The 12,984-nt window shown below is 43.7% G+C and overlaps 1 protein-coding gene across 4 annotated transcripts in view; it reads right to left on the reverse strand.

The window, feature by feature from the left end:
- REXO1 (RNA exonuclease 1 homolog) overlaps window positions 1-12,984 on the reverse strand; it is a 40,992-nt gene that overhangs the window by 17,220 nt on the left and 10,788 nt on the right. For all 4 annotated transcript variants that reach the window (XM_080383057.1, XM_080383059.1, XM_080383058.1 and 1 more), the window contains 5 exons: window positions 8,921-10,704; window positions 5,787-5,888; window positions 3,183-3,384; window positions 2,358-2,521; window positions 437-574 (listed from right to left, as the gene is read on the reverse strand). In XM_080383057.1, coding sequence (XP_080239183.1) covers window positions 437-574; window positions 2,358-2,521; window positions 3,183-3,384; window positions 5,787-5,888; window positions 8,921-10,704 — 2,390 coding nt within the window. The remainder of the gene's footprint in view (window positions 1-436; window positions 575-2,357; window positions 2,522-3,182; window positions 3,385-5,786; window positions 5,889-8,920; window positions 10,705-12,984) is intronic.

The following is a 12,984-nucleotide window of genomic DNA, read 5'->3' on the forward strand; positions in this document are numbered from 1 at the left end:
GCCCATGGAACGAGGTGCTCTTTAAGGTCCCTTCCAACCCAAACCGTTCTGTGATTCTATCTCAAACACTTACTTTTGCTGGCTGAACAATGTGATTCCAGCTGGTTGCTGCTGTACCAGAACAAAAGGCCTTTTTGTCCAGCTTGACCACAACACACACTTCCCTCCATCCCTCTTCTGGGGTTATTAAAAAGATAGTGTATGCATTCTGAATTAAGGGAAAGATGAGATTTCCAACTGGAAACCCCTACTGCAATTACACTTTCTGTTTTACAGTCTGGAATTATTTAATGCAATCTCTGCTACAGAATTGTATATAGATAGAAGAGTTTTCTGGGTTTGCTGCGATTTTAAATTTTAGGTGGTCTTAACCAAGGCAGAGGATGTTGTTCTCTGCTGCAGATTTTATTCATAAGCAGCAAGCATCAGTACAGACCTTGTCAAACGCTTCCTGAGAGGAGGAGCAGAACTTCAGGCACTCATCAATGAAGAGATTGAGATATCTTTGACGAATGTTTGTTGGGACTTTAGCACCAAATTCTGTGGGAATAACAGGCCTCTGTAAGCTGGCGCTCTAGAGATGAGACAGAGAGAGAGAAAGAGGCTATTCAGAGTTTAAGTAGTATGTTGCTTTGAGACTTGCATTTCCTGCTATGTTATTAATAGTGGCACGACTTCCTTTCTGAAAATCTGCCCAAAGCTAAACATAAAACGCATCATTTTTGGTACTAAAAATGGCACTTGAACCATGTTTCATTATGCAACTCGTGCATAATCCCAGTAGCATTAGTCACAACAGTACATTTACACATGCAAGCATTCCAGACCACGAAAAACAATGACATTTACATTAAGAGATTCAAGATTAGGATGGTACCAAGCACCACGCTTTGAACTGGAGACATGAATACATGACACCAGTTACGTGCATGACAGACATATTTTTTTCTTTTGGTGCTCTGGCTGTGAAGAGAGAATGGGAGGCTCACTCCTGCCAGGCTGGCAGCCAACTAAGTCATCACACTGTCTGTGGGATTCCTGTAACTTTACTGCGCTGGGGTTTTCCTTCCTTTTTTAATGCCAATTGTGATGCTCCTGAAAGGATTTCCCCCTTAAGATGAATGAAATGTTCTTCAGGCATAAAATGCACAAGCTGGACCAAGTTACAACCTACCACTGCAGTTTTCCATTTAACACCAGTTTATCCCCGAAATCACACAATTTGTCTCTTTCTCAGAGAAGAAACTGTACGTTCACCTCTAAAGCACTCAATTGTTTTGTTGGTCTTTCTCCATTAGACTCAAAAGATATCCATAAACCAAACCATCTGCTGCAATCTGTAATAAAAACAGCTCTATGGAAGATAAAGGCACATTCAAAGGTGAGCAACTGGTCCTATCTCAATGCGAAAAGTGCTCATTTTCCTCACAAAACTTCCGCTCTGATGCTCTGTTCAAGGGGATTTGGTCCTTTTCATTACACACATATTTTCCCTCAGCCTTTAATATGATATCCTTAAGCACCTCAGTAAATCCTTTATCCTTTCAGTTGTTTATTTTTAATCAGCTTCAAGTTATATCTTAACTATGGTGACTTTTTGGGTGGGGAAGGAAGAAAATGACTTTTCACTCCTACAAAAATCAGAGTACGTTACAACGTATCTTGACGAAAGATATCATCAATAAAGATCTCTTTAATCAAGTCCTGCACTAACCACACTTCTTGCCATCGACTCCAGCAAACACCATCCACACATGAGGAACTATTCTCAATTGTCTTAGCAAGTAACGTTCTGCAGCGCTCATGGGGAAAGGAGGGACTTCTTTGCTAAGGAACTCATAGCAAAAGTACCCAAAGATGGGCAAGTATCCCAGAAAAAAAAAAAGAATATTTTTGGGAAAAAAACCTCTTTTAACAGTAGCATGAAGTTTAAATGATCACATTTTAACTATACAGGTCATCATGGGACATTATTCATAACCACCTTCCTCAGTATGGCCCACAAAGCCTGGGAAGGGTGTGAATCCAGCCATGCCTTTTAAATACAAGAGGCTCCAAGTCCCTGACACACAGAGCTACACACCGAGCCAGACAGCACAACAGAAGACTCAAACTAAGATGATCAATATTCAAAGAGATCAGAGCAGCACTTCAGTATTTCTTTTTAAGCTCCTACCCCTCAAGTGTTTCATTTTTTATACAACGCTATCGAGGAAAACCACAGGAAGAAACCAACCCATTTAATCAACCTAATCAAAACACCGCTCTTCAGAGGGTGCTAAGTTTGCAGCAGCACGGTTAAACATAGCACCCTCAATGGGGAAGGAAACCAGAAAGATTTTTCACATTTTTCTCACCTGTAAGGAGGGAACATGTGCTATCCTTTTCGGCACAATGGTGCTGGTGGTCTTTGAAGCCATCCCAGCTAAGGTGCAAGCCTTCAGAGAAAGGGTGGGTGCTTCAGAGTCATTGGAAGGTGTGACACTCCTACCAGCAACAGTCGTCTTGGTACTCACGAGGCCTGCAAGAAACAGAAAACATATTTAGGTAGAAATCCTGTCACTGGGCTTCAAGTTGCTAGAATGAACTTACTATAAAAGGCCCATGCTGCAAGCTGTGATTTTTTCAAATTGAAGCCTCCAAAGGGATACAAATTGGGTAATTTTACCACCTTCCAGGCAAGGATGAAGGAACCTTCTGCCATGAAACGTGCCTCATTTCTCTTTGTTTTGGGGTAACTGAGTCAGCAGAGTTTAAAGAGGTAACCCTGTCAGCTAGAATGCACTAACTGCCCATCACGTCAGCTCTGAGTCCTTCCAACTACAAAGGGATACCACTGAACATTAATTAGTACTTCCCTCCTGTTCGTGTCACCTCTGAAGTCTTAAATGGAAGAGCGAATGAGAAGCAAACATGCTCCAAGGAAGAAATAGAAAAAAACCAGGCTGAAGCGAGGGAGGCTGGGTGAGACAGATGGGGGAACGGAGCTGTACTTTTCAGAACACGATGGAATTTCTCAGGGGAAAGATCTTCCACTGGTCACTATCAGCACCGATTCAAGTCATGGCCTATCCTACACATCTGATAGTTCCACATCTGCTCGGGAGAAATTTAAACAGAAGACACTGTCTTTTACCAGGGTGAGGACAGGACAGCAATCACAAACAATGCTGCTGACTTACTTTGTTTGGCTGCTGTGGAAAGGGCTACATTTGGCACGTGAGCAATCCTCTTCTTTTCTCCTGGCAAAGAAAGAGAGGCCTTTTGAACGGCCACAGCCAGCTGTGCCGCCTGCTGCTGAGCCAGCTGGATCCTCTGGTAACAGACCTCCTGAGCAGTGGGGGGACGGTACGGCCGGATTACGGGCTTGCTCGGGACCTCTGCCTGCACAGACAGAAAGGTTTTAGAGCCAGCATGCTTGCCTGCTCAGTCCCCAGCCTCTGGCTTCCATTCACCCAAGAAAGGTCTCTCTTTCTCTCCCCCTCTCTGTTAGGAAACGCAGGTTTTTGAGAGGAGATGATCCCAACCACCTTCCAGAACAAAATACTTAGTCACCCACCAATACCCACAACGTTCATGATCTGCCCTCCGGCGAGGCCTCGCAGCACTCTGGCATGTTCCTAAATTGAGACGTGGTATCTGAACTGCTTGTTTAATGGCATGATGCTTCCCATCACTGTGCCTAACCCACTTCTGGACTCCGTCAATACTCTCAAGCTCTACAGTCTTGCACTAGAAAATGAATCTAGCCCTGTGCTGCCTACTGCGTGCTTCTTTAGTTTATACTGCAATGAAAAAGCGACCAACTATTCTCCGTTCCCCTTTGCTGAGTTTTACAGTGCTCTCCCTCTCCGCCCTTCCCACGCTGAAGAACCAGTGCCATCTACCCTTGCATTACAGAAGATCCCCACCTCCCAGCAGCCTTGTTTCAAGTCTCTAGTTCCTGTAACTACTTAAAAGTCTCACATATGTGTATCTATGGGATTAGAACATTACAGAAACTGAGCTCTGAATTCTAAACAGGCTCTGCCCCTGCCTACTTCTGGAGGCATTTCACCGCTTCCGCCGTTACTAGCACAAACAAGTTACACATACATTTTCTTTGATGTCCAAATGTAGGTTGCAGGAAAGGTGCCAGAAATTATGTCAGCAAAGAGAGAAGTTTTCTAGCAGCAGAAGTGCAAGAGAAGCAGCAGTAGTACAAACTTCTCCACATTACTTAATAACCTTTGAAATCTGAGACAGGCCTCCCCTCCTGAGGTTTCTTCAGAGAAGGGTGTGCTTGCACAGCCCATGTGGAACACAGCATTTCTGAGACTGCAAATTGGGGGCAAGCTGGCACCTCCTGCATTCCTGGTCTCTGATGCCGACACCAGCTTCTGGATACCAAACTGAGCACAATCAGCCATTAAATTATAATTACAGACTTCTGAGCAGGACAGGACACTCATTTTCTGCCTCGCCTTCAATTCCTTTGGCCCACCATTCCCCCCAGCAACTAAACTAGAACTCAGCTCCCTCCCCTTCTGCTTGCTCAGTCCTCGAGCTATAAATCACAAGCAAGACTGAGCAAATACTTGACTTGGAGGGACACAGCAAAGCGTGAGGCTCAACTCTGCACATAAAAGCAGCAGTTCAGGTCTTACAGCACCTCCTGAACAGACTTGGCAGCAGCACCAAGCTAAGATACTCCAGGGAACGCACGTCCTGGTGCGTGCTCGTGGCACCTGCTGCAGAGCGCACCAGATCGGCTCTGTTTGCCCATGCAATGGCTGTGCTGGGGCTCACATCTTTGGAAAGCATTTTGGGATCAGCTATCCCATTAAGTAAATGTATTTAAAGGTTTGTACATGTCTAAAAGGCACCTATTTACAATAAATATTTGAGTTAATTAATTTCCAACCCATTTGCTTCAGTCTCTTATCTCTTCACTTTGGAAGAAAGGGCCCTTATCAAAACACATGAACTGGCTGAAGATATGTAGTTAAAATAAAATGCACTGTATTGACCTCAGGGCTTCAAATTATTAAAAGCAAAGAAACCTTTTCTAGGTTGAGAGGAAAGAACAATTAATTTGGACTACCCAGCTTGAATCAGTGTGTAAGTCTCCGCTCTTATCCTGCTGGAAAATATAACTTGTTAATCTGTGCTCAGCACCTGGAGGGAAATACATTAAACCCTCAGAGAAAACATGAATTAAAATCCCAGTGAGAAAGAAATAAAAAAATCAGAATGTCTTCCTTGCCTTTTTTAAATTCTTCTCCTCTGTATTTAAAGTATTTTCACAATTGTGAAAGAAGAGTATCAAACAAGAGACCGTTGATATCTTGCCTGATTCAGGACAAATATAAGGTAATGTTTTTAAACATGACAAACCTCCCTCGGCTAACTTGTAGGTCCACAACACAAAGAAAAGTACCACCAGACAGACTGAACTTGTGTCCAGTTAATTTTTATCTAAGTGATTAAATGAAGCTCTACTGCAGATAAATGAACATCTCAATCCATCCCAATGAGTTACAAGGAGCAGAACTGACATACTCTTCCATAGTTCACCCTTAGTTTTATGGGAGTTTAATGGAGTTTTGCTGCCATTTGTAACAGATGCTTAACCATATTTTTCAGAAATCAGAAAGGGGAGGGAAGCAAACTGACACAGATTCCAGCACAAACAACTCGTGCACTGCTGCATGAACCTGGGACTGCATCAGTTTCCAGTGTCGTAACAGGACAGAAGATCCCTACTTTAAAGAATCTAAACTTCTGCTTCTAAAAGTTGCACTTACATTTCCTTGTTTGACAAGATGAGAGATCCTTCTTTTTTGGCCAGGAAACAAGGTAGTTAAATTATCTTCCGTCTTTTCTTCGCTTCCTTCCTCTTTGGATAGCTAGAAAACAAAAGCAGCAGCTTCCAAAACTGAATGGACTTGAAGATCCCTCTCAATGAGGGGATCTGAAAAGTCTCCTTTTAGGTTAACAGAAATCCTGGCAGGTAAGAGCAACGCGAGGTCAGCTGCTGAACTACTAAAACAAGCCTTGTTTTGAACCCAAGAGCCACCAATGAAGCCACCACCAGCAGCATTACAGTTGCCACCCCAGCAGTTGCTCCATGAGCTGTGCACCCGGCATGATCCGGGACAGCCCCTACCTGCCACAAGAGATTTGCACATCCTTCTCCTGCCAGCCACTCACACACCTCACTTTTCACGGCATTCTTAAAATCCAGGGGGGTTGGGGGTGTTATTTTGGGTTATTTGGGTTTTTTGGTAAGAACTTGGGAGCTGACTCATTTCTGCCCTTGTATAACATGCTGCCAGAGCAGGTCCTGAAAACCTGCTCAGCACCAAACCACAGTGCCTGCACTCCCCATGTAGGGAAACGTTTCTCTGCAGTTTTATCCACAGCCGTATCTGCAGAAAGACTGCAGTGACAAATCCCCAGGTCACACGCTTGTACGGCCAAAAATCCAGCAGGAAGTAACAGCACCTCTCCAGCTAAAGCTGCCTCCGAGCCAGCATCTCAGACTTGCTCCTGGGGAGGGGAAGAAACCACTTTAAAATCTTTGAATTTGACTTGGCCGTTCATTTATACAAAACACACTTCACAAGTTTATTTTTCAAAACTCTAGCCGCTCTCCAGTCAATCTGGCTTTCAGTTCCCCAGCACAACCCCCGGCAAAGCTCTGAGCAGAGACAAGCTTGACAATCCCTTAGAAATTCAGCAATGAAACTGAAGGCTGGATTTGGGGATGAGCTCTGGCTCCACTTAGGCTGAGCTCGTGTTCATCACCACAGGGGCATTCTGGACGAGCACTTCACACTGAATCACTCTGCTCTCTAGGAACTAGCTAAGTCTGTTAATTCAGTTACATCCTTTAATAAACTCTCTCGCAAAGCAATCCTTTCTGGTAGGACAGTACCGCACTGCCCACATGTACCTTCCCTCCAGACCAGCACACTACTGAGACCAAATGACACTGGCTCCAGCTACAAAATTATTCCATAAACAAAAGAATTCCCCGTGACCAACCCCACCTACCAGAAACACAGCAGGGAAGCAGGTACCTACTTACAAACACCCATCTCTCAAAGAAGGACCCCTCGGCTCCAATGCTTGTTCCTCCCTTTCCCAAACAGGGGGAAATTAAGTTTCAGTGCAGCGATATAAAGGTAAAGCACGTGCAAAGGAAACACACGTGGTTGCTGACAGCTGAACATTGCCATTCCATGCCAGAATTAACTGTTTGCAGTGAGAGGCAGCCCCTGGTTCAGCACTTTCTGAATTCAGCCCATTTTGAATCACCCCACATTTGAAAGCTCTACACAGATTAGTATTTGCCGCTATAGGTTGTGTGCCCTTAAACTATTTTCCTTTAAACAGGGCAATTTGGAGAAACAAAGCCAAAAATAAAGTGCTTTTTCCTAGTTGGGAATTATATAAACACTGAAGAGAGAACAGCCGAATTTTAAACAAGCAAAATCAAGTAATGCTTAATAGTTCAGAAGAGAATCATTACACTGAACGGCTTTACGCAGTTTTTTTCTACCAAGGCATTTCATATGAGCGTAAAAAAGGTCTTTACTTGTCAGCAACACAGACTTCTCTCCAAACAGATCGGGGACATTATTACAACAGAGAGTTCAGCAAAAAGCTTTAATAGTCCAGCTATTCTTTTCAAAAAGATGAGCTCTCCCCACCACGCTGCAGATCCCAGCTCACTTTGTCCTCCACATACATAGTCATGAATGGAAGAATTTCTGTCCATGGCCACTTCACGCATCCAACTAACAAAGCCTGAAAGCCAGCATCAGTATCTGATGCTGTTTTTAGAAGTCAACAAGCAATCATACCGGGAGAAATTGCCTTTCCACCATGCAGCCACAAGGTTCCTGCTGCACTCCCCCTGCCCCTCCTTCAGACCAATAATCGCAAAGGGAGCCTTCCCATGTTTGAAGGGGTCCAACCTGGAACACACTGGAAGCCCTGATGGCCTCCCAGTACCTCTGTTACCTTTTGGATGCAGGACAGCTGCAGCTGAAGCCACTCAGTAATTCCTTGAATAGACACACTTGTCCTTTGGTACCCCCTCCCTCCCAGCACACTGAGGGCACCTGATTTTGTCTACCCCTACTTCCCTGCCTCAGATGCTGTTAAGAGGATCACTGCAGGCAGCTGCTTTCTAGGTTTTTACACTTGCTCTGTTCTGGTTTAATCTCCAAAAACGAGGGTCTTGCATCCTCCAGGGACCACCTCAGTTACTGGCAGAAGCCTTGTATGTAAATGCTGTCTTTTTATCTCCTTATTCTGAAATCCTTTGTATCTTTTTAAGAAATGTTACCCTCCATTTCTAATTTACGCCACCTACAAGGTATCCAGAGATCCTCATAAAATATCTGCAGTATGCATTTAAAATAGGAAACTGTAATTTGAGGAGTCTCCAAAGCGTCCAGTGCCAACTACAATGGCTTCCTTGCACTAACACATTGTCCTGTTTCTACCTGCCACTATGTTCCTTAAACTATGCCGCAACAAGAAGGCATCACCCAGATCAGCAAATTTGGAACAGCTTTGAAACACCCACAACACACTCTCTGAAGCCTTTTCTCCAGCCACCCAGGCCACCATGGTTCTTAGACCAGATGGAGACAGAAGCAACTGATAACCCTGAAAGCTACAGGCTTTCCACATAAAAGGTAACTGAATCCTTACATTTCACAGCAGCTTTCAATCCAGCAGGTAAATTCAGGTGCAAACTCTTCAAAGCACTCAGTCATGACAAGGATGAGATTCTTCCAACATAGGGAGTCTCCCTCCATAGCCCTCTTCAGCTACTTGAAATAAGCAACACCACTAAACCAAACCAGAATCCTTTCACATTTAGAGGTGAAAGAAGCAACCAACCCACCCAAATCAGCATTACCTGTTTCCCCAGTCTTCCCTTGTCTTCAGTTTTCACATCTGTAGATTCATTAAAAATCCTGAGACACTCTTCCATTGGATCTGTCTCAAAGTCCAAGTCCTTCTCAAGGATGGAATAATCAATGTCATCAGATGTCGAGGAAGATGACGATGACGACTTCGACAATTTAGAGCGTTTCACTTTCTTTGTCCCTTCATTTTCACTCTCAGACTCTGAACCACAGTCTTCACCGTCTGAGTCTGAGCTCACATCAAGTAACGTGGATGGCAAAGGCCGGCCTTTGTCATCGTCATCTCCACTCTCATCGCCAAACAGGTCAACATGACTCAAACTCTGCTGCTTCTGACCCTTCTTCAGATCTCCTTTTCCTGTAGAACTGACCTTTTCTTTCTTTCGCTCTAGTGCTGAAGTCTTGGTCCCTTTCTCTTTGTTTTTACGACCAGAAGTTTCCTTACCATTCTTCACATCATCTGTTTTCAGCTTGGAGTCTTTCTTGCTGCTCACCAGCTTCTCCGGGCTAGAGCCTTTGACGACACTCTCGCTCTTGCTTTTCCCTGAACTACTGCTGGCAGACTTGGATTTTTCTTTCTTAAGCCCATCCACTTTTTCTGACTTCTGTTTTTCAGGTTTCTTTAAATTCCCATCCGTTTTCACTCTGACACTTTTATCTTTGCAGTTTTTCTCTTCATTCTTGGTTTTTAATTTATCTTCTTTCTTGAGCACTTTTTCTTTTTCTGTATTTTTACTCTTCTCCTTCTTACCAACATCACTGAGGCCAGGTTTACTAACATCTGATTTCTTCCTTTTTGTTTTGTCTTTTGAGTCTTTGTTTTTATTTTCAATTTCCTGGTCATTCTTACCAGAACACAATTTCCCTGCTTTTGCATTCTTGTCTGGTAAGTTTTTGGCAAGATTTTTCTGTGAACTTGGAAGGTCTTCCCCACCATACTGCACTGCCGCTTCTTTGCTATCCTGGGAAGCAGCGCCATCCAGTTTGGTGCTCTGCTCTTTGTTGGATAACCCGTCATTTGACTCACTTTCAGAACCGGCTTTTGATTGTGAACTAACAGAAGTTGGTTTATATTCCACATCAGCCTCATCTTCAGAGGAAGAGAACCTGGCACACACTTCATAGTCATCAGGTACTTCACAGAGCTTCTTCCGTGAAGGAGAGTAAGATTCCTCATAACTGGGCACCCTACCCCTTTTAGACCCTTTTGGGTCCTTTGTTGTGGCTTTGCTCAAAAGCCTGGCTGAGTAATTTGAAAGTGGGTCATATTCCAAGTCTGTAGAAGGCTTAGAGTCATCAATCACATATTTATTGTTAGTGACAGTGCTACTGTATTTCTTATTCTGTACTACAGACTTGGGAACATATTCCAGCGAGCTACCTTTAGATCGGGAAGTATCCAAAGTGTATTTACTTGACTGGCTAGCAGCAGCAAGAGGAGTAGGGTTGTAGTCAGAGTTATTATTAAAGTTGTAGCTACCTGGATTATACTCTAAGGAGGTAAATGAATCATTTTGTGTCCCAGCAGCCGACACGGGTGTATTTGAAATGAGTGAGGAGGCCTCTGAAGCACTGAACTCCTTGGTTGTTTCTAGCAGCTCTTCATACTTTTTCTGCTCTCTCTCAACTTCGTTTTTGACTGCCTCAATGGCCTTGTTGACCAGCTCCAGCTCCAGAATACCGGGTGTCACATCTGCAATGTCAGCCAGAGTACCATCCTCCGCCCCCAGCGAGGGCCTCGGAAGCTCTGGATTGTAGGGATCATATCCTCGCTCTGTAAAAGAAAGAAAAGTAAACTTACTGCCCACAATTCAGGTAGAATTTTCTTGATAATAAAATTTTTTAAAAGGTCTTTTTAAGATCTGCTCTCATCAAAACCCAATACTGAGAGGCACTACCAAAAGCCATGCTCTCATCACCACAGAATAAACATTTGATGCCAAAAGCCACCAGTGATGTTCTCTGGACAGTGGCAGGTGTGTGGCAAGAATGTATTTTATGAACTACTCCAGGATCTTGAGGACCAGAGATCTATTAACAAACTGCTTTTATTACTCACAGAAAAGCTCTATAAATTAAGTATTCTTCGGGGCACCAAAGAATAATCACTGTATTAGGACCAAGAAGAGCTGAGTATGCACGGAATTATCTGCCTAATTGAATGAAGCAACCAAGGGAGGAAGGAGGATTCCAATACGAAAACTGTGGATTAGGTTCTCACTTATCGATGCCAATGCCTAAAGCCCACTGAAAGCCTCCAATATTCCTCAAAGCTCACTACTTCTCACGGCAGCTGCAGGAAAACCAGTCTTATTTGGACTGACAGAGTGCTACTAGTAAGAAAAAACTACAAGTACAAAGGCAAAAACTCAACCACACAGAACGACCACCAAGACAGGAACATTAACATACAGAATGTTTCTTTTTTCTGACGTTTGTCTTCTCAGAAGTCCCTTTAGTACCCTCTTTTACACAGGCATTTCTAGGACTACAATGCTGCACAGCTCTTCCAGCCACAGCTTACGGGAGAGCTTTTGGTGAGTGATGATCCACCCTACAGAACTACATGGAAACACCAAAGCAACCTGTCCAAGGGACAGCTTACAACTGGAGAGCCCAGCAAAGTTAATCTTGTAATATCCATCCTGAAAAGGACATGGGAGCAGCTGTCACAACATAAACTCTCTACTTTCTGCCATGATATTCCAAACTCTCCCACCTACCTTTCCAACTCACGGTGAAAAGGAAGGGAAGAGGACATCATTCACACACGTGTGCAGAGCGACAGCCATCCTGCTTGCCACAGAACAGGCAGGAAAATAACTTCACCTTGAAAAAGTAGACTTGTAATGGAGGAACCCAGCAATAAAGATGACTGCATTCAGTCAGCTAACAGGAGCTACAGGTAAGTTAATGGCTGCTTTTTGACTCTGAAAATTTTCAATCCTTGTTTTATCATAGTGTCTCCCAACGCTGCTATTCCAGAGGAACTTTCTGTTCTTTGCTAGAAGGATAGCAGTAAAACTGGCTTTCCAACACGAAAACAGATTATCAGAACAGGTATAAATATTAGCCTAACAGCTGATAAAGAACGGAGATCCTCCATACCAGCCACCTCATTTCACACCACTTTGCAAAACATCAACTCCTTAGTGGTAGAGGAGACCAGTTCAATGAAGTCTGGAGGAGTCAGCTATTAACCTCTAACTCAAGATGGAGATGTAAAATTTAGCACAAGCATTGTTGAAGGAACAGCTGAAATCCTGGTAATTTGTGCAGAGATAAGTATTAGGTGGCCTATAAACAGAGGCGAGAACACCGAATCTGGATCTAAAGACTTCCCAAAATAAAAAAAACAAACACACTTTACCACACCAAACAAAAACAAAACACACATACCCCTGCAAAAAACAACAAACCCCCAAACTACACAAAAGACACCTTGTCCACATAGAAAAGCAAACCTTTTAAAATATATCAGGATACAGAAAAAGTAGAAGACAACCTAAGCATAGACCTGGTGTCTGATTCTCTGCTGTTCATCTATAGTATGAAACTAATTGCACCTTTTCTTTCAGGAGAATGACCAGATGTAAAAATACATTATAAAGCTCAGAGAACGCCAGCAGGCTTTGAGATATCGTCATGAAAGAGCTCTTTTGTAGGTGCGTAGGAGGCCTGGTGTATTACCCAAGTGCTGCTGATCAAAGGCTACCTTTTCCATGAGAGACACTTGTGTAAGTGGGCTCCAAGCCACTAATCAGGACTGTCACCTTTGGCCACAATGCATTTGCAGATGATGTAGTGAAAACACAAGCAGAAGGGGGAGTTTATACACACACACACATATATATACGGAGAGCCATACACACACGAGTCTCCACAGTCAGAGAGGTTACATATGCTAACTGAAATCAGGCTGCCTTTTCAGATGCCTAATTATACTCTCAAGAACGTCGGAGAGGAAAGGCTTTCTGGGTGGCTGAGCCCAGCACCACACAGGCAGGTACCCAGCTACACCCACACACCCCTTCTTACAACCTGGATACACGAT

Source organism: Falco punctatus, assembly GCF_963210335.1.
Source record: "Falco punctatus genome assembly, chromosome: 4".
Lineage (NCBI taxonomy): Eukaryota > Metazoa > Chordata > Aves > Falconiformes > Falconidae > Falco > Falco punctatus.